This window comes from Chinchilla lanigera, unplaced genomic scaffold (assembly GCF_000276665.1).
Source record: "Chinchilla lanigera isolate Chin_1 unplaced genomic scaffold, ChiLan1.0 scaffold00134, whole genome shotgun sequence".
Taxonomy (NCBI): Eukaryota; Metazoa; Chordata; class Mammalia; order Rodentia; family Chinchillidae; genus Chinchilla; species Chinchilla lanigera.
The window spans coordinates 2,153,605-2,179,651 of NW_004955535.1; the positions used below are offsets into that span (position 1 = coordinate 2,153,605).

Genomic DNA, 26,047 nt, shown 5'->3' on the forward strand with positions numbered 1-26,047 from the left:
CAGTCACAGACTTCCCCAGCCTTCGCCTCACTGGAGGATCTGGGCAAAGGCAAAGCAGAGACTCGAATCCACTGGCCCTGCAGCACCTGGAGTACTTGCTCTCTTGGCGCAGGGTGCGTGGGGCTCAGAGAGTCTGCTCGCCTGGCTCAGAGAGCCTGCTCACCCAGCCCCCAGCTGGAGAAGTCCCTGGGCCACTCAGTCCGGATCTCCTCTTTGCCGCCACAGCAACTCAGTCTGTAATGTCGGTGGGGTCCTTGTTCACCCATTCTGCCCTCAGGGATTGGATGGGGAGTACCTGGCTCTTCGCACATGTTTCAGCTGGGAATCATGGTGGTGTGCGTCCAGAACAGACTTGAACCCTCGCGCCCTGCCACTCCCGGAGAACTCGCTGTCTGGGCGCAAGGCGCGCGGGGTTGGGGGAGCCTGCTCGGCTGGCTCAGAGAGCCTGCTCGCCCTGCCCATCCCCTGGGCCTCCCTGCACCTCAGCAACTCAGTCTGTATTGTCTGCAGGGTCTTTGTTCTGGCGTCCTGCCCTCAGGGATTGGATGGGGAGTAACTGGCTCTTCGCGCGCTTTTCAGCTGGGAATCCTGGTGGTGTGCGTCCAGCACAGACTTCAACCCACTCGCCCTGCCACTCCCAGAGAACTCGCTGTCTGGGCACAAGGTGCATGGGGCTCGTGAAGAATGATTTAATCACTAGTGGAACTACTTTTAGAGCTTTGACACTTTGTTTTTTATTTATTGTTGTTTATTCTTGTTATTTTCAAATTATACCTTGTAATCATTTTTTCTGCTTAAATTTGTAACCAAGGGCATGTTAGCACTGCAATAATAATTCTATTGAACATTATGAATTGCCGTGCTGTCAGTCAAATGTTCAAATATTGGAAAATTTATATCATTTCACCTAATTCAATTACTTTTACCCAAGTCTGATTACTGGTGAATGTTAATGCATGTCATCAAAAATTCTTAGAATTTCTCAAGAACTTGGTGTTATAATTTACATATGATTAATGCACCAATTATTATCAATTCCAAAAAAATAAAGAGATTCTCATCATTTGGCAAATCTAAGAAGTTTCCAGAATCATAAGAAAATTGTGTAAAGTGTTAGTTTTTGCCACTAGATTAAGTTTTTTGTTTGTATGTTTCTTTGGGTTTTCAAAAACTATTTTACCTTAGAATTCTCCATTTAGGTTCAGTACAATTTTGTGAATATTATGATGGAAAGCACATCTCCAGAATACCAGTGGCACAAGTGGTTTAGAAAAAGGGCATTATTTTACCAAATATGTTTACTATTTTGAAATAGTCTTCTTTCATTTGTACCAATTTGTACATACTTGATTACATTTTATCTTTTGTACAAGATTTAATCTTTCTTTAATCAAAAACAATGAATTTTTAGTTCTTTGCAAAAATAATGAGATACACATAATTTCATATTTATGTGGAAAATTATAGTAGGAAAACAAAAAACAGCATCCTGCCCTTGTGTGTCCATTCCATTCACTTGACCATAATCAGTTTATCAGTTTGCAGGATTCCTTGCATAGGTGTATAGCCTTAGAATTGTTCTCCACATACCTGTTTACACCTACCCTGCTCAGCTGTGCAAGAGTAAAAAGCATATACTGGCCCTAAAAGCTTAGGAAATGTAGAATATCATATGTCTGAATTTTAACTGAAAGTAAATCACTTGCTTCCAAATAACTGTCCCTTGCTATGTGTAACAGCTAGTTTTTCTGTCATTATTTTCTGTAAAATGATTTAGAAAGTGTGCACAATTTAACACAAAATGAACCTATCATAATCTGACTTGTGAAATTGTTTTCCATTTAGCTGGCGCTGATAGATTAGAATCATTGTGTTTGAGGAAAACTTAGAAGAGTGAAATTCAAGTTTTGTGTTTTCTTTTCGTTCATGATGTTGTGTACAATTGTGGACCTGAATAGTGAGCAGTAACTAATCATGTACTATCTAGCAGATATGATGAGACATAATTCAAAAGGAAGGACATTTTTGCTGTTAGGTATATGAGATGCTGTGAGGAAACCAGGGGGAAAGTCAGCCAGAAAATATAGATATATTATTATTATTGTATTGATTCTAACATCTAGATAACCAATGAAACAAAAATAGAACAAACAGAAATAACTGGAAAGTACATGTCTGTGCAGGCCTGTATGCTTACCTGTAATAGTTGAAAAACAGCGTATAATACCATAAAGTTCAGTGACCCCATTCCAATTGGATTTTCACAAGCAAGTTCAATTTGATGCTTAAGTCAACAAATATTTATTAAGAGTCACGTGCTGTGCTCAACTCTAAATGATAGTAGAACAACATGAGATGTGATCCATGCTCGCTGGTGATTTGTAAAATTATAGTTTATACATATCATAGTTATGCAAACAAGTTAGGCAGTACCTTAAGGCAGAAATTACATAATCTAAGCCAAAATATATCTTATGAGCCATGATTGCAAATGAATTAACAAAGAAGTGAAAGCAGTGTAGATAAAGCAAACTGGAAATAATTGTCTAAAGAAGGGGGAGGAAGCCTTAGGTTCAGCTTGGAATATAATTGGAATGTGACTAATACCACTTCTTACTATATGCTAGGTTATGTTCTAAATCCTTGACTGGTAACAACTCATATGGTCATAACAATAACTATATGAGGAAGCCAGTATCATTATACTCATATTCAGAAATAAAAACTGATGTATGACTAGTGTCTTGGTTACTTTTCTCTCTTTGCTGAGACAAAATATCCAATGCCCCAAATTAGGGAAGGAAAAGTTTGTTTAGCTCATAGTTTGTGGAGGTTTCAGTCCATAATCAGCTGTCACCAAAGCAGGGTGGCACAGCACAAGGGCAACACTTCCAGGGAGAAGACAGCAGAAACAACAAGAGCACAAATGGGAGTGGCAGCAAGCAGCCTCTTTCTCTTCCTTACATTTTATGCAAACTACCCGCCCCAGGATAGACATAGCAGTCACACCCATAATCCCAGCATTGGACCAATAATCAATCATAAACTCTAGAACCCCACCCCATGACTGTAAGAGGATTTGGGGGGACATGCAGACACAAACCATAGCAACATGTCCAACAAATTCATCAGAAGGGACAGTTGTAAATAGTATACTGTACATAGTAGGAACCTGATGCTGTATGTTCTCCAAAATTGCTATTCTTAATCACTATACAGATTCTTGTTGCAAAAAATGTTCTCTACCTTAGGAAAACATTAGTAAACATGAGAACCTGAATCACAATTATGTGTCTGAGAGATAACAAAGAGATTATCCTTTCCAAACAAAAGTGTCTTTGATGGCAAGACATAGGGAGATCAATTTGGATTAAAAACTGTAGCTCTAGATTCTATTGCTTTTTCTTTTTCTTTTTGTGGGGGAGACTTGAATGCCCAAGTATTGGCTTGAAATTATCCACAAAGCTACCAGATTCCACTGATGGATTCTGAGCAGGGAGAACCTTTAAAGTGGTTTGATCAATTGGAGATGAGTAGAAAAGTTAAAGAGATAAAAATGAATTGAGGTGGAATCTCAGTGTTGTTTTAATTTGCATTTCTCAAATGTCCAATAATGTTGAATTTTTTCATATATTTATTAGCCACTTGTATTTCTATATCTGAGAAATGTTTATTCAGCTTAGATGCCTATTTTTGGATTGGATCATTGAATTTGGGGGCATAATTTTTAAAAATTCTTCATATGTTCTAGATCGCAGCCCTTTGTTCAAGGTACAGTTGGCTAATTTTTTCTCCCAATTTGTGGGTTTTCTTTTTACTGTGATGGTGAATTCTTTTGATGTGCAAAAACTGTTCAGTAAGTTGTTGATTTTTTGAAGTACTTCCCTTGATATTTGGTTTTTGTTCATGAACAACTTTCTGCCTACCCCTATGTCTTTGAGAATGTTACTTACATTCTCTTCCAGTAGATTTAGTGTTTCTGTCTTAATATTTAGATTTCTAATCCATTTTAACTTTGCTTAAGTGCATTGTGATAGACATGAGTCTAGCCTCAGTCTTTGGCATGTAGAGAGCCAGTTTTCCTAGCATCATTTATTAAAGAGGTTATCTTTCTTCCAGTGAACATGTTTGGCCCCTTTGTCAAAGATAAGGTGGTTGAGTGTGTTTGTGGTTTTGGCTGCATCTTCTCAGCTGTTCCATTGATCCTCAGGTCTGTTTTTTTCACCAATACCATGCTGATTTCATCACAGTAGCTTTGTAGTATAATTTCAAGCCAGGGATTTTGATGCTTCCTGCCTTGCCTCTGTTGATCAGGATTGCTTTTGCTATTCTGAGTCTCTTATGGTTCTAGGTAATTTTTAGGAATGTTCTATCTAGATCTGTGAGGTATACTAATGCTATTTTGATCAGGAATGCATTGCATCTATATAACAATTTGAGGAGTATGCCCATTTTCACAATGTTGATTCTTTCTACCCATGAGTAAGGAATATCTTTCCATTATCTGAAATCCTCTTTGATCTATTTTTTCAGAGTACTGTAATTTTCATTGTATAGAACTTTTACTTCTTTTGTTAGACTGATTCCTGTTTATTCATCAAGAAACCAACCAATAACAAATGCTGGAGGGGCTGTTGGGAAAAAGAAGCACTTCTCCACTGTAGGTGGGAGTGTAGACTGTGAAAATCAGTCTGGATATTTCTCAGTAAACTAGAATTAGAGGTCCCATTCAACCCAGCTATTTCCCTTTTTGTTATTTTTTCAGAAGAACAGAAAACATCATACCACAGTGATATATGTGCATTCATGTTTATGTCGATAAAATTTGTAATAGCTAAATCATGGAAACAACCCAAATGCCCATCAGCTGAGGAATGGATAAAAAAGATATGGTGTTTTATATAATGGAATATTAGTCAGGTATGAAGAAAAATAAACTCAAGGCTTTTATAGGTAAATGCATGCAACTAGAGACCATACTTATAAGTGATATAAATCAGACTTACATGTGTAAACACCATATTGTCTTCCTAGTGTAAGAACCTGAAAGAGTAAATAAAATCTGAAACATACAATAGATATTGTGGAAGGGAAAGAAATTGCTCAAAGGGAAAGAACAACTGGGATAAGGGAAAAGAAGAAAGAAGGGAGAAAAAAATTATATATATATACATATATATATATGTATATATATATGCACACACAAGATAGCTAAGATAATTGTACTACTAATTTCTATTGGTTTATTGAATGGAGCAGTTAATGTCTAATTTTTTGATGGATCTTACATGCCCATATCTGGTTATCTAAGTCACCCATTTGAAGATAACAATATATAATACAATAACCATTATTAATTTCCTGTCACCTTATTTGAAATTCTGTATCATTTTTATTGTTTTTTGTGTTTTTTTTAATGTGTTTCTGTTTATAAATTTGCTTTTGTTCTTTTCTCTGTAAAATTAAGAAGAAATGAATTGAAGAGATGCAGTAATTGTTTTCAATCTAAATAGGCAAATTTGAGAATTCTACCCTAATCTGTGTGCGTTTGTACTCAAATTATTAAAAATTTATTAGAATAATTCCCAACCTCCTAGACCACACACTTTCATATGTTGGTGCAGAACACTGTGTACCATATTCTCAGTTATATTTTTCTACTGGACTAGTAAATACTCTAATTGGTTGTGGAAAGTTTTTCAGTAAAATGTATATAACCACACCACAGCCACAAAACAAGTTTCTGGCTCAATTTGTACCCGTTTATACACTGAAATTGTTCCCTATATTTTCTTCCTGGTGCTGCTAAGTTTGTTAGCCTACAAATACCTTAAGCAAATCTGACCATTAACTAGTTTCCTCTTTGCCTGTGAAGGCCTTCTCTGTTAGATTACATGAGAAGTGACTTTATTCTATCATCTTGATATCCTGCTTCTTTTCCCACTTCCACTAATTAAGATTCCCCTGTACTCTGGAAGTGTTTGTATCATGGGAGTGGCTAATATTTTCCATAGTGGTGAGGTTAAAGGAAAAGACGCCTGAGAAACAAGACCACCCATACTTTATCAGCAAATGTAGAAGAAGAGAGTTGGAAAATTATTTCCAATGGCTACCAAATTTCTGTCTCTTGTCAAGATTCCTCATCTGAACTCATACACATATATATCGATTGGGTATAGCCATGTAGAAGTTTAATAACAATTTAAATATTAAAATGTCCACACAATATAGTTATAAAAATGTGTACCTTAACCTCGTCTGACTCAAATTTTCCACATTGAAGTTGATGGCAACTCTGGTCTCCATTCCTTTCAGAGTAAATGAGGAAGTCTTTATCGCATTCACAAGGATCTCCATGGCTTGCCCACTTCTCTCTCTCTCTCTCTCTCTCTCTCTCTCTCTCTCTCTCTCTCTCTCTCTCTCCTAGTTCCCTGGTAGTGTTTGGTTCTCTATCCGTGCTCATCTCCTCTATGTCCCTTGACACCCTTCTCCTCACACTCCGATGTCTAAGCTCTTGCACTTGCTTTCCTGCCTGGAATATTCTTAGGATATTTAATTGGCTCATTCCTTCATTTTAATTAGGTATTTACTTAAAAATCCATGTGACTCTTCCTAATATTCTGAACCTTCACTTAGATATTTCGTATCTTCTTTCTCTGCTTTATTTAGTTCTGCTTCTTACTACAGACCACTGTCTAAGTGGCTATACAGTTTATTCATTTTCGCTGCTTGTTTATTTTCTTTTGGCTCACAGTTCTGTCCTCAGATATAAAAAGTAACTGGAATGCAGTAATTTTTTACTAAGTATGAGGTGTGATTATGAAATACAGTGAATGTTTAAATTTCAAAATTTTAGGGCTGGGGATTTAGCTCAGCGGCAAAAGCGCCTGCCTGGCAAGCGCAAGGTCGTGAGTTCGGTTCCCGGTACCGGAGAAAAACCAAAAAAAAAAAAAAACAAAAAAAATAAATTTCAAAATTTTATTGCAGTAAAAGGCATAGTGTCACTAATGCCCCCAGAATACTTCCGTCCCTTCCCTTTGAACACAATTAACTCATCGATCTTGCCACTTTCTGAACTGAACGGCTTCACAAAGTGGCAAGAATAATGACATAAATATGTTCAAAGCAAGGGAGCAGTATTTGGAGATGGATTAGTGACAGTATGATTTTCACTGTAATACTTTTGTAAACATTCATTGTACGTTTTGACCACACCTCGTATTCTACTGGACCAGTAAATACTCTAATTGGTTGCAGATGAAAACAGAGATGAAGGTCTCAGGAAATTAGCAAGTCTGGAAAATGAATCACCAGGGAAATGAGAGCTATGTAACAAAGGACACAGAGTAACAGCACTCAGTGTGGAGGAAGAGGAAATGATGCAGTGAAGAAAATATTAGTGAATCGATAAATAGAAGCAACTATAAAAAATAATGTGTTGTAGGTGATTGGGCCCATTTCCTAATATGAGTCCTTCAGAGAAAAACTGAAGGATTAATAAAAAGCAATGTTATCATTTTTTTTGGGAAAGATGAAATTCAGTGTACTCTAAACCAGAATATCATGGAGATATTGAAATCACTTTTAGGACAAGACACACTGAAATAATAGTTTTATTTTATCTTGCATTGTTAACATTTTTTAAAAGTTTATTTTTATTAGTCCACATTTACAGTGCATTTGTCATGGGAGATTTGTGCATGTACAAAGCACATCTTAATTCATTCCTTAATTCTTAATTCTAATTTTAACTCTTTTTTTGTCCCCTCCCCTCCCTTCCCTCTAACCTTTTCCTCTGTCCATTTGCAGAAACAGTATTTCCATTTCTTTATTCTTTATTTTCAAATCCCCTTCCTTTCTTTCCCTCCCTCTCAACCATCTTTTTCCTCTTCCCATTGTAAAAAATTCTTCCTACTTTTTAATAGCTATTCTCCATTTTTTTATTTATACTTTGAGTTTCTCACACAAGAAAAACAATGTAGTGTTTAAATTTGTGTGTCTGGTTTTTTTCTCTTAAAATTATGGTCTTGAGATGCGGCCATTTACTAAAAATCTCTCAAGTTTATCCTTCTTTAGGGATTATTTATTCAGCCATTCATCTGTTGACGGGAATATATTTTCATATGTCTGAAATTTTATTTTATTTTAATTTTTCTTGTAACATTTTGACTAATATAACCTTGAAAACTTTTGAAGTAAGTATTTTAGTATTAAGGACCAACTTTAAAAGATAAATTTTAATGTTTATGTTAAATAATTGATTTATCACCTAAGATCAAAACTCTGTAATAATTGTCAACAGAGGCAGGTGTAGTTGAGCTTATCTTTGGTGTATAATGCAGGAGTAAAACCACTTGAAAATTGTAGGCATTCCCATGTAGTAACTGGGTGGTGGGGTTTAATCAGTTGCTGAATTACATTTCCCATTTGTGATCTTGGAGATGCCCGTTTATTTTTATGACTGCTACTGAGAAAGAACAGGCGAAACAATGCTATTTTAAATACTAGATAACATGCTGGCAACTTTCATAGAATTTCCAAAGCAAAGAAGTTTGCTGTAGGTAAGAAAAGACATTAAAAACTTTAGTTCATTTTAAGGATAGATTTATCAGAAGCAATTAAGTATAAGTTTAATTTATCAGGTATCAGTATCTGAATAAACTTTCAGATTATTCAATCTGTGCAATATCTATTTTGACAATCATATGAATAGGTTTGCCTTTTGGTTGGATAAAGACCGGTTCTGTAATGAAACAGTCTGACAGCAAGGCAGTTGTTGTCACTTTACATTAAATGGAAGAAAAACTAAACAATAGAAGTCTCCCCCTTATGATAGAGAATAGAGCATAGTTAAATTAAGTGTTACTTGAGACCTTTATCTTAATGTGATTAGTTGGCAGCTAGGCCTCTGATTTGGTTCCCTAGATAAATTGTATGTAGTCTCTATTTTCTCTTGTTAGCATACTGAAGACAAAAAAATTCACAATACTTGAATAAACAAAGTACTTGTCAGTTCAAATTGTTTGTATATAAATCTTCAAAATCAATTTTGCCTGAAAGGCAAATTCCATTTTAAAATCGTGTATTTTTACATCGTAAAATCAAGGCCTATATTTTTGATGTCAGTGTTATCAGTGAAACCTTATTTAAACAAAAATCTTTCTAAATAACTGTATGAATTGGAGCAGAATGGGTCATAGAGTTCTGCTTTTCTATTTTATCCATTTGGATTTTATTTTCCAATTTTGAAAATTACTTCACTATCTACTTTTTCTTTATACACAATGTCTAAATAAGGGTTTTATTTAACTCAATGCTGCAAACTACAGTTGTCACAATGTTATTGTAAAATATCAAAGACATGTAGATTCAAGCACAATTGCCTTCTAGAGATTAAAATTTTCTTCTTATTTTATATATTTATATTTTCCATTGGTAGGAAGAGTGGCTAAAAAATAAACATTTCACTGAGTTCAGTTGGGGAGTGAAGAGGTCAGTTCATAGAGAGATGTAAAAATTAAGACGGGAGTTGACTAAAAAGTAGGTACTTCATCATTTTGACATCATATTTTGAGATAATATAAGGAATTACTCAGGGAGAGAAATGGAAATGCTACATTCTATAGGGATTCTAGGGATTTTTTTTATCACCATAGCAACTACAGGGACTATGGTTTCATTTTTAGAGGGTCAGAAACTATAAAGATCACTTATTTCTAGACAAACTAAAATAGTAAAAAAGCTTTAAGGGAGTTCATCTCTGACTTTAAACTGTGGAAAATGCTACAAAATTTTCCTTGGTGCCTGTACCATTTTTCTGTGTGCAATGCCTGGGGAACATGTGTATGTGCAGGGCCTTTGAAAGGGATTTTCTGGACTCCAGCCAGTTTTAACAGCTTTCTTTGAGAAAGCACCAAGGAGCTATTAGCTAGATATCCAGGGAGACATACCCTGCCCCAGTTTTTGCTTTACTTATTTAAGATAAAAAGTTTTCTTGCCTTTGCCTCATGCTTCCCAACATTGCAAAAACCATTCATAACTCAATTCTAAGCAATTCTACTCCTTTCCCAAGCATTGAGAGCACTCCAGGGACTCAGATTAAAACGAGAAAGTTTTGCTAGCTAAAATCTTCAGAGAATGTGTGTGTGTGTGTATTATATACCACATCAAATTCATTATTGGATATCTTTTCTATTCTGGATGGTAAGATCCTTCTTCACTGTATTGAATTTTCCTTCCATAGGTGCTTAGGAATATGCATTTAAAGTGTTAGGGCTCCCAGAGCACTGATTGGGACAGATGTGACTGCATGCCCTTCGGGAATTTAAAGAATCATCCAGTCAGTCAGCTGGCTGCTGGATATCAAGTGGAAAACTTGTTATAGTTATGAATCTTTGCGGCTGGACTGATAGTGAAGCAGAAATGGAGTCCATGTCTTACAAAACCAGAACCTGAGTCACACTAAGTGCTGATGAAATCAGGCTGCCCAGGTCATAGAAATAAACAAAAGCAGCAAAATGTTACGTTGGTTCTTTAAAAAGACATGTTGGTGCAACTGGCATAATCAAGGAGTGGAACAGTTTTAAACTCACTGAAGGTTTTGAGCTCTGACTCACTAGAAGATGGCAAATATTCACCATATAAACGAAGGTAAAAAAGGAATAATAAAGGCAGGCTTCAGTGTAATGATTTGTAGGGCATCAATAGCAGACACCAAATCCACTCTGTCATTTTAAAGTTTTTATTATTATCATCAGTTTCGGTTGCCTTGCTAGTAAACTTTTCTATCATAAATAAATGTCTCACATCAAATGCAGCAAACTATCATGTAGTACTAAATAAACTATTTCCTATTTTGTAATGAAAGAAGATGACAGTCAAAGACAGTCGACTCCACCTACATTTATATTGTCCACTTTCAACATGCGGAAATTGCTCTTGATAAGATCACCAATTTTATTGCCAAATTCACTTTTCACTCTAGGGCTTAGCTGGATGTAACTTATGGACAGTTCCCTCTTCCATTCTGATATTCTATCTTTCCTTGATTTAGAAATATTTCACTCTTCTGTTTCTTCTCCCTGCTTCCATGACATTTAATCTTTGGGCAGATTTCTCTCCTTCCTCTGCTGCAGCTTGCCACAGAGATTCATCCACAGACAGCTCCCGTGTATGTAAAACTGGCAGAAAACAGTTTTATCCTGAACATGTGCAAATGAGTAAATTTACAAGACACCTCCCTATTATCATGTTTCCCTCAGATGTTAATATCTGACCTGTCTCATAAGCGCCTTACCTTAGGAATAAGTTGAAATACTGGACAAAAATATCTTGAAGAGAAAATCTCAAAATTATGCAAAACCTCTCTATCTGAAATTTGCTCATATCTCCCATAACCATTGTATCCTACCCTGCCTCTGAGCTGCAATGGAGCACAGTGCTTATTTTTCTCTAGGTTCTCGATGGAAGCATCGATTTTTATTTTTAATAATTTACATGATCTATATCCTTACCTGCTTCTATAGCTTAGTTCTTGCCTAAAAAGAAGTCCCTATGCACTATAGATTTGAAATTTCAGAATGAGATGGAAAACTCTCTAAACTCTACCTTTAGCTTCTTTGCAGCTACCCTGACTCCTACCTGTGAAATTTTCTTCAGAGCCTATCATCTGAGAATCTTTGAAGTCTGTCATAGCCACTCCCTATCCAGGCTAGTCTGCAATTCGTCCAAGGTTGAAATCTTTTCCGGCTTTACCTGGATGTAGTCAAGGATATGCATTTTTGTTGGCATTTGTTAAGGTTTCTACCTGTATTCACCCAGACAAGAAACATGAGACTTCCGTATCAGAGAACAAATCATTAATTAATCAAAAGGATCATAGAAACATATGTATACTTCCAATATTGTGAATCTAGGAATTTAAAGAAATTGGCACATCAGTTTTGAAGGGGAGCAGAGAGACAGACAAACACACGCTTATCTCTAGGATATAAACAAATCTTCTCAATGAAGAGGGGAAAACTAATGTCTGAAATCCTTGGAATATGAAATGCAAGCAAAGGGCTCTAGATGAGAAAAGTTTTTAAACTTTTCTGGAGCAATATAGTAGTCTGTGCTCTGAATTATGTTTGATAATCATCCTTCAACTCATTTCCAATGGTCTTTATTCCTCAGAAAGCCCAGACCATGTATGGCCCAACCATTGTTGCACTCTCATTCCTTGTCCCAAAATCTAATACAAATGGCCTGTTGAAGATTTACAGTTTGTTGCCTCAAAGGCACCTCAGTATGATTATCACTTTCACATAAACACAGAAGAATCATTTGGGTGCCAAGGACAGATTCCTGGAAAGTATTCACAGCCTCCCTTTTCATGTAACATGTGGTCACTGAATTCTATCATGTCTCATTCCTAAACTTCTTTCCCAATGCAACTGAAATGTATGCCAACTGATTTAAATTTCATTAAATTAATAGCCTTTTGTTAACTTTGAAGGGGTGATGTTATGGTGTATCCATTTCTGCAATTTCTTTTTCTATTTTTAAGAGAAAAAAACAATAAAAATGATGTAGAATTTCAATTAAGATGATAGGAAATTAACAATGGTTATTATATGGCATATTGTTATCTTCAAATGAGTTGCTCAGCTTACCAGATGTAGGTATGCAATCTTTGAGAAAGGGGCCAAACATGTTCGTTGCAAGAAAGATAGCCTTTGTGATAAGTGGTGCAGGATAAACTGGCAACCTACAAGCCAAAGACCAAAACTAGGCCCATGTCTGTCACCATGCCCTAAACTAAAGTCAAAAAGGATTAAAGATCTGAATATTAAGATAGAAATGCTAAATCTACTGGAAGAGAAAGTAGGTAGAAATCTTGAAGACATAGGGGTAGGCAGAAAGTTCATGAACAAAAACCAAACTGCAATTTTTTATATGTTAAAAACACATGCTAAAATAATCATAGTGTGATGATATGTCAGTATGTTTCAGATAACCTAGTTGAAGAGCTGAGTTGATGGGTGTATACATGAAACAAAACTGTCCTTAGAGCCTTAACAGTTGGAATGGGACTGTAGAATTGTAAGGGCTATTGGTATTATGTTTGCACTTTTGCACTGACTGCTGAATTACATACAGATTTTGTGGTTTCAGATTCAAAGCATATTATTAATCATCTCTAGTCTCTGTTTCATGTTCCATCTTCCTCTTTGCACTTATATTTTCAAAAAAAATTCAGCCAAATCTGATGGTTCACGTTACCTATCTTCTCACGGCACCTACTAACTATAATGAGTTTTCCACTTTCACTACTCAGCTGTGACTACCTGAGTTTGCCCCTTTTTTATGAACCCTTTCCTAATCCTCTGAGCACATATAAAATAGGGTCCTTTCTTTCTTTGAATATCTAAAAAATATTTGGTACCGCTGAGACCAGTCATCATATTCCTTCTTCTCACCTAGGTGAGTCTGCTTTACTTTTTTTCTCCAATTCTCTAAAGCATTCCCTTATTTATCACTGCAAACCATTCTATTTAAAACTTCTTTTTAAAGCAAATAAAACTTCATCACTATTGCTTTCCCTGTATCACTCCTTCTGCAAGGAAAGAGCACATTAACTGTCTGTTGAACTGACTTGTCCATGGCAATTAAAATGAACAAAATAACCAAATGCCTTCTAACTGGACTAGCTAAATATATATATATAATATATATATATTATATATATATTTAATAAAATAATTTGGATATCAATATTCTTAAAGATTTTAATCTATAATGAGTTTGTAGCTTGTGGTTTTCAAGATAAAATCATGGAATTAATTCTCAGGGAATCTATTCACTCATTTATTTAACAGAAAACACTGGCATTTGGTGCCTGCTATGTACCAAGCATACATTTGATATCACCTCTACACTCATACGATTTATGCTAGTGATTTCTACAGACCACAGGATATACAACTTAATGTTAGTCATAGTGCTATGCTCCCCCCCAAAAAAAGCAAGATTGGGGCTGCTGTTTAAAAGAGAGTGACAGAGATGTTTCCTCTTACTTGAGAAAGAAGTAAAGGAACCAGCCATATTAATGTCAGTGTGGAAAGTATGTGTGGTGGAGTAAACAGTAAATGTGGAACAAGAGTACAGTTGGCATGCACAAGGATTAGAAAGACCTTAATAAGGCAGAAGAGCTGTGGATTAGGGAGATACTAACAGACAAGTTTGGAATGGCAGGTAAAATACAACCAAGTTATATAGCGTTTCGTGGGTCATAGTAAAGCGCATGGGTTTGATGAGGAGCCACTGAAGGGTTTTAAGTGGGGAAGTAACATAATACAATTGATGTTTTCTCTTTCACTGTTACATGGAGAATTGGCTGTGAAAGGAGCAAAAATGGAAGCAAAATAACGGGTTGGCTAGCAGTTACAATATCTAGGTGAGAGATAATAGCAAGGAAGGGCGTGAGGACTGATGAAATTCTAAGTATAGTCGAAAAGGAAATCCAAACTTTTCATGCAACAATTTGGGTTTTTTGGGTTTTTTTTTTTTTTTTTTTTGTTTTTTGTTTTTTTTCCGGTACCTGGAATCAAACTGACAACATCATGCTTGCCAGGCAGGTGCTGTGCCGGCTGAGCTAAATCCCCAGCCCCTCATGCAACAATTTGAATAGGACAGACTCAAGTCAATGATGGCTTCAAGGTTATCAACCTGAGCAGTTATTAATTTATATGACATTTGCTAAAATGTGAGATACCATGTGAAGGGAAGAATGAAGGAGATGCAGTTCTGAATTTTGTTTGAACCATGTTAAGATTGAGGTGCTAATGAGATTTTCTGTCCAGAAAGCATTTGGATTTGTTAGTCTGAGCTTCAGAGGAAAGGCCTGGGCTGCAGATATCAATGTGGGTACCACTGTCTTATAGCGTTATGAGATGTTGTGGGAATAAATGTGAGGGAACATGAACACAATAGAAAGAAATGGAAATGTTGAGCTGGGGCACTCAAATACTGAGATCAGTACGAGAAGAGAGAGACGGGAAACCAAACTGAAGGCACACAAGTGGAAAAAAAAAAAAAAAAAAAAAAGAAGAGCTCAAGTTACAGAAAGAAAATTCAGTCAGGTGTAAGTCATAGGGGGTGATCAGCTATGTCAGGGTGTGAATTATGAATTATCCATTGAATTCAGGCATGTCAAGGTCATTGGATTTCAAGGGTCTAACTTTAAAAAGTCAGTAGATAGGGGCTGGGTATTGAGCTCAACGGCGCAGCGCCTACCTGGCAAGCACAACGTGATGAGTTTGATTTCCGGTACTGGGAAAAAAACAAAAACAAACCAAAAAAAAAATTAAAAAAATAAAAAGTCAACAGTTAAAAATCACAAGACCAGTTGATACGTCTTAGACTATTTTTGTTTTTATTTATCTTTCCACAGAAAGCTGATTTTTTTTAACTTCTTTTAAATTTACAATGTTACAGAATATAAAAGAAAATCTGCAACAAATCTCAGGTCGGATTGACCTCATTCACAACAAGAAGATGGCAGCATTGCAAAGTGCTACCCTTGCGGAAAGGCCCAAGCTACAGGAAGCCCTTTCGCAGCTTGATTTCCGATGGGAAAAAGTCAACAAAATATACAAGGACCGACAAGGGTAGGTAACTGTTTTACTTTACAAAAACAAGTACAATTGTTTACAGAAACTATAGGATTTATCTTATTGCTCTCCATGGAAAAAACGCAGAGGAAGAAATGCAGAGGTTTTCACACTGGGACAAGGTAAGTGGAATGACAGCATATAATGATGAATGGTAAGGGGCTGGGGATTTAGCTCAGAGGCAAAGCGCCTACCTGGCAACCGCAAGGTCATGAGTTCGGTTCCCGGTGCCAGAGAAAAACCAAAAAAAAAAAAAAATGATGACTGATTCACACTAATGAACTGAATAGTAGAAATTGTTCTATACTGACATTAACATTATGTTAGAGCATTACATCACCCTTTAAAATCTCAGGTACTCTCAAAGCAAGTTTGCTTATTTTTTTGAGGTGGTACAAAGAGCTGCACAATATAAAAACAGATCCTTATAAACTTTGTCATATATATTTACAACAGTTTGATAATTACATTAATATGTTTAAAAACATAGATTTTTTTTCTCTTTTAGAAGTTGGTACTTCTACACTTTTCAATTTCTCCTCCCCCCTCTATTTTGTCCCTATAGAAAATGTATTATGTAGATTCCAATTTATTTTTGGTGTCTACGTTGATTAAAATATTTAGCTTTTCATTTAAAATTTTGGGAATTCACATACAATCTTTAACCTCACAAGAAGGCAAAATATATTTTCCTCTAGAAATTTAGATTAAAAGTAATAAAATTCTCTAATAGCTTACAGCAGTTTGTTTCAAAGATCTAAGGGTCTGAGGGTAGTCTTCATTATTCTCAGAGGAAGTGAAATAAGTTGCTAAATAATTATAAGGAAATTCTTAGTACTTCTTATATCTGTCCATTTCCAAATATTCTTATTTTAGTTCTTAGATTACTGTACTAGGCCCTGAAACAGATATTTCTAGCATTAATCTCAGGTATCTCTAATGATTGTTCCTACTTTTTTTCTAATTATCTTTCGTCCAGAGATATCCAGTATAAGAACTTTATTACTGTAATCTTATTTCTCTGACAATAAAATCCAGACTCATTAGTTTAACATATATGGCCTTTACATGACCCCTGTTTATCTGGTCAGCGTCACTGTTCATCACCTGCTACCTACCTTACAACTGCCAAATTCTGCTTTAGCAATGTGAAATTCATTCGTAGGTCCATAAGAGTTTTCTATCTCTGTCCCTCCTGTCCTTCAAGTCTCACCAGAGATGTTTGATCCAGTATCCATTCTAAAATGCTAAGACTATTAATGGATCGTAGTGTCTGGAAACTTTGATATTGTTTTACTGTTCAGTGTAATATACTAACACTAAATCACTTTGCATTTGCAATTGTTCCTAGACTTGGTGGCTACCACACTGCATGTATTCTGCATGTGGCCTAATCTCACAATTTATGTCATAGTAGTCAATTTCTTTACTTTTTGCCTCTTGTACAAGCTCGTTAAAGACAGGATCTAAATATGTGTGATACACTCAGGTCAAATATAGTGCTGGGCATAAAGTAAATACTCTGTGTACAGACATAAGCTCTTCCCAGACACCTGAGACTATTTTCCTTTGGATAAGAGATTTATCTCAACTTACTTGAAAATAGCTGGTCCCATGGTGTCTGGGAAAGGAACTCAGCAACTAAGAAGACAAACTCAGTTTTAGACTGCCACCACATTCTAGAATCAGTAAAGTACGTTAAGTCATTATGAGCGCCTCCATCACCCACTTTGGAGTGCTCATTCCACTGTCAGAATATTCCTGTCTCTGAAGTTTTACTACAGTCAGTGTACTTTTTTCCACCAGAATTCCATACTACTTACAGCATTACCTAAGAACCTTTGACATTTCTGGAGTAACTAGTGATTACTCTGCTTTCTAGGCACCATTTTACTTTTACACTAACTTAGAGATAATACATTCTGTTTTTTCAGGCTTCACTTCTACTTTCATACAAGTCATCTTTTGGTAAAGAATCAAATACTCACTTTTCACATGATCATACAGACATTTCCCTTTCAATTTACCTTCAACCCTAGTTTTAAAAAGAAAGCAGAAAATCTAATGCTCCTCCATACAGAAAATAGCAGAAATCTAACTCCAAATCTGGGATTCTTTCCCGTATCTGACAAAGGATAGAGTGTCTATTACTTCAACTCAGAAGATGCCCTTCTTCCTTACTGAAAGGCTAGAAGAGATGTTTTCTAGAAATTTGGAGATTTTCATTATTCCATAACTTTATGTCTTATCTCTGATTCAGCTAATTTCTTTTCTTTTCTTTTTTTTTTTTTTTTTTTTTTAGTACTGGGAATCAAACTCTGTACTTTGTGCTTGTCAGGCAGGCACTTGTGCCGCTGAGCTATATCCCCAGCCCTGATTCAGCTAGTTTAAGAATTGTTTATGAACAGACACTCTAGAATCCAACCTGCTTCGGAATCCTGGATTTGCTATACACTAGTTATGTGTTCTTTAGCAAATACCCTAATTTTGATGCTCCACCAGCTCCTCTTTGATAATATAAATATAATACCCAAGTCATTGGATTATTTAGGAGGGTTATTTGACATGACACATGTAGGTTGTGGAGTGGATTGCTAACACCTGAAAATGGCTCCGTTAAGGGTGAATATGTTGATGTTGAAATGATGGTCATATGGCCTTACACTCTTGATGCTTGCTAATTAATTCTTACACTCTCAGATTTTCCTGATAACCACAGAGAGACAAATTAGACTAATTCACTGCTTTGAACAAATTTTCCATCCTAGACAACCAGCTGGTAAAATAAAAGTATGAGCTGATAGATATGAACTATGGCAATAGGCAAGAACAAGAGTCCTGGGAAATGGAATGAAACCATGGTGCTCAGATTTAGGAATTGATTAAAGCCTATGGCCTCTTCAAGATTCTGGTCTACAACAAAAAGTGTAACCATGTAAAAAACAAAAAGTGTAACTAAGTAACAGAGTCACTAAGCAACTATGAGTGCCTTAGATAGAATTATATAATTTATTGGCAGGATATTAACTGCCTTCTGGGGTCAAGGGGAAACTGGAACCATGTTTCAACCAATGCTAGCCATATACAATCACATCTAGCATTGGGACAAAAGGTAAATCTGAGATATAAACTGGTGGTGTGTCCATGGCTTAATGCTGCACCAAGGGAACCACTGCCACTGAATATGGTTTACAACTATCACTTCTGGGAAATATCTACAGTATTATTTCTTTAATGTGTCACTCACTCTAGAATTAAGGTCTCTTTCAAAACCATCAGATAAGCAGACGTTGGATTTTTCTTCTGTAAAGAGTCAGCTACCACTATTTCAGTCTGTTTAGGCTCTGTAGTTTCCATTGTATCTATTTAATTGTATTACTATAAGATATAAGAAACCATAAATGATACATAAATGTAGAGATACGACTTATAAGAAAGTATTAACCAAGACAGGTGGTAGACCAGGTTTTAATGGTCTATAAATTAATTACTCATATTGTAAGGCAAACTTACGTCACAATCCAAGAAGCTAATTGCCTGGGAAAATAAATAGCTAAAATTTGGTCTCTTTTATACATAGCCAGGACCATGAACTCCACCACAACCTATGGTACAGTCTTAAGTTTTTGGAGATTAGGAGCTGTTCATTTATAAATAGACAAATGTCTAGTACAGATTTCATGTTGGGTTCTCAACAAAAGTCTGCTGAAATTTTTAATAAACTATGTTGGCTAGCATTCCTGTTGCTGGGACAAAATACCTGGCACCCACAATTTAAAGAAGGAGAGGTTTACTTTTGGTTCATAGTTTCAGCTTCTCTCAACTGGCTCCAAGGCAGGAAAAACGTGGTCAAATTGCTCAGTGGAACAAATCTGCTCATTTCCTGTGTGTGGGAAACAGAGCCTAAGGAAAGAGTGCCAGAGAGGAAAGGGCTGGGGACCAAACACTGTCCCCACGGTCACACCCCTAGCACCTACCCATTCATACAAGAAATTGTATTTCACTAATCTCCTAGGTGCTTTCCAAGCCAGGCAAATTGACAAGCAATATTAACCATCCAATAAGACAACTTTAGTGTAAATCAAAATACCTTTGAACCAGTAATGAGTTTTATATCAATATATTTTCATGTGTGATCCACATATGTTTTAAGTGGATTAATCAGCTATTAGGGCAATAGCACTGTTGTACAAATCAACCCCAACTTTAAAGCTTGAAAAAACATGAGCTTCTTGCTTTGTACTTTGCCTAGGATGGGTTTGGCTAGGGCGTTCTGCTCAAGATGTGGGTCAGTGAAACTAGGCTCCACAATGCATGTTTAAGATCCGCTGTGTATATCTTTACTGTGAAGTAAAGGTAAATGGTCAGTGGTGTGCTGTACTAGTGATAGATCACCAGAGCATGAACCAAGCCTAATCTTCCAAGAACACATATGGCCTTTGCTCTTCTCAAATCTGGTGACATTCCGTTGACCAAAACGTTATCACATGACAAAGCCTGACATCAATGGAATGGGAAAGTATTCTCCCTACAGTGGAGGGAGGAGGGGCATAAATATTTGTAGAACAATAATCCAAACTATTGAAGATAGCTAATAATTAATAATAAATAGCTATAAAAACCTAAGTAATTTTGTCCTGATTTTTCTATTTTATAGAGGATAAAACTAAACCTGAAAGATGTTAAGTGACTTTCCCAAGCACATACTAAATAGCATATCTACATATTTTTTCCACCAAAATATTTAGCTCTAAAAAGATTGCTTGTTTTCCTTGCAACAATTTAAAAATAAGAGAAAACACATTAAATTCTCAGCATTTCTAAGGTATAAGTGCTGAGACCACCATTAATCACCAAATTTATGAATGTTATAATTGCAAAACTCACCTTTATTAAATGTCATAAAGTAAAGCAGACATTACTCTTTACTGAGGACAAGAAGAGAATTAAAAATCAGACTGATTTGTGACTGCTCACTCATTATCAGTGGAGCCTGCTTCCACACAGTATCTTCGAGCAAATAGAATTTCAACATGTACATACAGCAAAGTTCCAAATCATTAAAATATTAAAAGCGAACGCTTTCCATAAATGTTCTAGCTGCTTGCAAATACTCAACAGTCAACACTAAGTCCACAAATACAATGACCTTTTTTTGTTAACTTTATGTGAAATCTGTATTACTGCTCAGTTGTATTTTCATCTATTTTTTGGTATATTGTTACCTGCTTATAAAATATATCCACAGGAAAGTTAAGCAAAATGACTTAGCATAAAATCTATTTACTATTAGAGAAACAAAGCCCTTTCCTTCCTTCAACAAAAATTTGGAAATGGCCTATTAAGTGCCAGATACTGTGCTCTGTTGCCTCTGTTTCCTTTCTCGTGCCATCTGCAGTATCCATCAAGCCATTAATTAATGTGTCACACTTTCAAGAAAATATTCCCTCAAGTCTAAGAGTATAACACAGTTAAAATAGCACAATAAAAATGAACACTTTTGAGCCTACAAATTGCTGTGCAGCCATAAGATGGCATTATTGTGTAACAACAAGGTTCTGGGCTGACATTAAGAAAGTGTTATTTTAAAATCTACATTTCTCCTTGGGGTTCCATTTAGTCTGATATTTGGGTACACCTTACCTATCCATATAAAGTAGTTTAATTCAAGGTGATTCTAAATTTTAGATGTTCTCTAAAAGTAAGATGAGACCAAAATGTTGATTCCTATAACATTGATTTCCAAGAGAAAAGAAAATCTCCAAAAAATTAATAGGGAAAGAAGGATGGGAACATTCAGAAAATCAAATTCTATTACGAATGATATTTCATAAAGTAAATGAAATGGCAAATAAAAATACATACACAGTGCTATATAAAAGAAGTCAGACATGATAGGAATACACATTTTATGAATCCATTCTGAAAACTCAAAACAGGCATGTTTGGGTTCAAAGGTCAGATGTTGTTTGTGTTTGTGAGCAGTCATGATTAACAGGGTCAGAAGCAGGTTTTAGACTCCAGCTTATGTTTTGTCATTTGATCTGGGTGCTAGTTACATGAATGTGTTTCCTTTAAAAATGTTTATGAACTGTATGCTTACACGTACTTTTGAACTTAAATGTTGTCCTGGAGTGAAATTATATGTCGATTTTTAAAATAATACATATATTTTTAAGTATATAAAAGCATTTAAAGATCAGAATTTAAAAGCCAAAAGAAATACAACTTTCGGAAAGATTTTCCTGTGTTCTATTTTTGACATTTCACCCTGGAACTCTGAACACTTTATCACTGCCCAGCATGGACTCTCAGATAACTATATGGGCACTAGTCTTTTAAAGAAAGTGTTTCCTGAATTTATCACCATCATTGTGGAACCACAGCACTACACATCAATAGGATGCTGGACGGGGAGAGATGGAAACTGCTTCCTCAGGGCTTTTTCCATTGTTTAGTTTCCCTCGGTGCCAAGTTCACGATGTTACAGTGTGCACCGACTCTAGCTACCACTTGCACTGCATGAGGGAAAATGAAACAATAAAAGAAATGAAAGGAGAGAAAACGGGAATAGAAACCAAAGAAATCTGACTGGAAGAGCAAGTGCCTTAATCATGTCTGTATTCACATTGTAAAAAGCAAGCATACCATTCTGCTAGCTACTCGTATAGACATTTGTCAGCTCAGTTGTAATTTTTCTACTGAGACATTCAATAAATATTTTTCTGTCATTTCAATGTGAGGGAGATAACCCCACAGTACCTACAGAGCACAAAGGATCATATACTAATCCTCTTGTTGTCCCCATATAATTGTATCCTATAAAGTGGAAGCTAGAGGAACAGATGCATAATCTGGGAGCTTTTCCAGAATTGTTTGTTCCTAAATGAGACACTCAGCTATAGCAGCATTAGCAGTCTCTTCTCTTTGTCACAATGCCATATGTAGTTGGGAAATACATGATAAGTACATACAGGATGCTGACAACTCAGGAAAGATTAACATTGTAGTCCTAGAATTAGTCTACCAAATCTGAAGATTTTCATGCAAGATTGAACTTTCATTTCCCCCAGGTACAAGTATGTGTGCCAATTCATAATTCTACTGTTTCTGAGCTTTGAAGAACTAAGAAGCAAAAAGTAAGAAAAACCATTTCCTGAGCATGGGAAAGTTGCTTGTATCCCATTCTAGGATCATTTTTTTATTACTCAGAATAAGTACATTCAGTCATAGAGATCTTGTAAAGGACATTGTGACAGACTGAAGAAGTCAGTTTCTATTTTTGTTCCACTTTTTGAATACCATGATAAAGGGTTGAGTTAAGCTTCTTCTTTGGTTTTTCACTCACATCTTCTTTTTTGTTGTTTTCAAGACAGGGTCTCGCAGTGTGTAATGCAGACTGGCCTTGAACTTGTGAAGGTCTTCCTACCTCAGCCTCCCAAATGCTGGGATTACAGGCATGCGTCACCACACATGACCACTCTCAGCATCTTTAGGGAAAATCATTATTTATTAAATGACTAATTTGATGCAATTCATTTTAAAAACTGAGTTATTGATTTAAAAGAAATAATAGAGAGCTTATCACAAACAAGGCAGGAAACATAATTCACCTAAAATACCGGAAGTACTACAAATTTCATTCTTAACCTTCAAGGTTTTCCCCAGTTAAACATCTTATTCAGTATTTATTCTTCTATATTTCTCTACATTGATTGGTATTATTTATGCTATTGGCTTTTAACTGTCAGAAGCCATCTAAATGTGGCTTGTTATGCAGGGCCTAGTAGTAGAGTATGTATGAGTAATCATTACTACTTGCTTATGATGATGGTGTAAAACTATAATTTACCAGCATCAGCATACCTCATATCTCATATGTAAACCATTGTAAACTTTGAGAAAGACAAATCTCTTCCAAATCTGTCCTTTTCTCCTCTCTCCTTTCATAAACCTTAGCTTCTATTTCGTCTTTTCTGCCATATGTAAGTTTCCCCTTGTATAATGTAGTCTAAAGCTCCCCTTCCTTCGCAAATTATCTTCCATTTTGTGCTGTTCTGTTCAAATATTTCTATTTCTATGAAGCCCTTGTCTAAGCTCACCTAATCCCTAGCTATTGTAAATATCCTTCACTGGCCAGTCATTGCACTCTGTATACCGTTAAGAGAGTGATTTTGAACCAAATAGAGAAGCCTTTGTTTCCACCTAGCACACAAAAGAAATTTAAAGATTTGAGGATTGATACCAATTACATAGAAATTTGACCTCCAGAGGCAAACTTTAAAATGCAAAAGATTAACCTCAGGTAGTTAGTGATTGGAAGTATTGTATTTAATTTTTGTATATTGACAACAAAAAGGTCTCATTAAAATGAGCCAAATATCAATAGGTAATATTCTTATATTACAGTCATGAGTTTGGGACCTGTATGTAAAATGTGAATCATTGGAGACACTGTCTCATTTTAATTGAATACCTGAATTAGTTCTTGATTTATGTTTTCTTGCTTACTTAGAGTTATATTCATTGAGTTCTTTGTTATGTGAGTACATGGCAAAAAGACTGGGTGAAGGGGATCTGTTGTATTTATTTAATGAAGGAATTTTTGAAATAAATTAAATAGAAGAAAGTTTCTGTCTATCAGCTTATCTTCCGTGCATCTGTATTGCTAGATCAGAACATTCAAGATTTGTAGAAGGATTTCTTTTTATGATTACCATTTCAAATAAGATCATTTGTCTTACATCTTCAACATTTTCAGATTCTTATAAATCATTACAGTTTGCATAGAATTGAGTTTAGAACTTGCTTCAGAGGAAAACTTGACTAGATATAAAATTCATATAATTTGAGTTAACTATAGATCAATATCTTGAATCTTTTACTCAAAGTAATTAAATATTTTTATTTTAAAGGATATTTCATGCAAACTTTTCTATTTTTCAGCATGGACAATTCTCTTTCTTCAGTGTACAGAAGGCTATTTTGCTAGTTTTTAGTCTAAATAAATTTATATGTTAAGTATTATCAAAAGAAAAAATACTTTAGTACAGAAACAGGTTTTGTACCTATAGAACTATCCTCAGTTTGGAGATAATTTTAATAAGTGACTTTACTGTGTGTGTCTTGGTTTTGTCATGCTGTAAATTTTCCTTCTCTATATATACATTATTAAATTCAACTTATTGTAGAGGAGTTTTTGAAGTAGTGACAATAAAGCAAAACTACATGTAATTTTCCCAGAAATTCTCTTTACTTTATTATGTATAACTTGTGTTGGCTGAGAGTAACAGAAGTTTGAGGCAGCAATGCATTTTATAAGACAAAAGTGTATTTCCTCTCCTGAAGCTACCCAGGAGCATGCAGTCAAGACATTCTGATGGTTGTGCTCATTCTTGCTTTCTATCCAATTGTATGTATATGATGAATCTTTATCCATATGTTGCAAGCTAGAGATCTCACCACACCCACAGTCTTACAAGAAACTATTTAGTTAGCAAAAAGCCTTTTCCATCATAGGATCACTCAGCAAACTATTAATGTAAGGTAAATTTTTCAGTATTGAATTTCATTTTTCTGCAAATAAGGTGAGATCATTATTTTAGATATTGCTATAGGAATATATGAAATATGTAACCTTGATATATTCTTCAATATTTGAGAGGCCTAAAATATTCTCTCACAGAGAAAATATACCCATTATCCATTAAAATTGACATGACTTTTGATAGAAGGTGGTCTATAACTTCTATTCTAGCGGTACATTTACTATGATTATGAAATTTTAAGGTTTAAAAATTTGTTTACTTTGTAAGAATTGCACACTATTGCCTTGAAGTGATTTTCAGAAGAATTATTTCCTTATTAGTTTTAGCTTATCCACGGACAGTCTCAAATCCCTCTTGGAAACATCAGTTACCTCAGGGGAAAACTGCCTATTACAAGGAAAAATGTGGTTTTTCAGAGATTTCTGCCTGAAACAATTCACTTTAGAATATTCTTTGTGGTTTCCTAGAATACATAAATACTGATAAAAAGAGAGAATAAATGGGCATTTAGAAAAAAGTATTAGCCTTGGAATAATTTGTATAATTGAATAAAATCAAATTATAATGTTGTTTTTCCAAGAAATGATTTTTTACTGTTAAGTGTATATTGAATTTCTTCCTTTCTCTCTCCTTTCCTACCCTCCTCTTTCCTGGCCTTCCTCCACCTAAGCTCTCTCCTCCCCTCCTCTCCTCTCCTCCCCCCTTTCTCCTCCCCTTTGTCTTTGAAGACATGACTATAAAGCAAGGTTAAATGCAATTTTCCCAGAATTCTCTTCACTTCATCAGTTAGAATTTGCTTTCGCTGAGACTAACAGGGGCTTAAGGTAGCAATGCATTATATAAGAT

The 26,047-nt window shown here is 35.5% G+C and overlaps 1 protein-coding gene across 1 annotated transcript in view; it reads left to right on the forward strand.

The window, feature by feature from the left end:
* The window catches only part of Dmd (dystrophin), a 2,013,932-nt gene that overhangs the window by 870,521 nt on the left and 1,117,364 nt on the right, over nucleotides 1-26,047 (forward strand). The window contains exon 43 of the mRNA XM_013507710.1: nucleotides 15,478-15,650. Within this exon, the coding sequence (XP_013363164.1) occupies nucleotides 15,478-15,650 (173 nt within the window). The remainder of the gene's footprint in view (nucleotides 1-15,477; nucleotides 15,651-26,047) is intronic.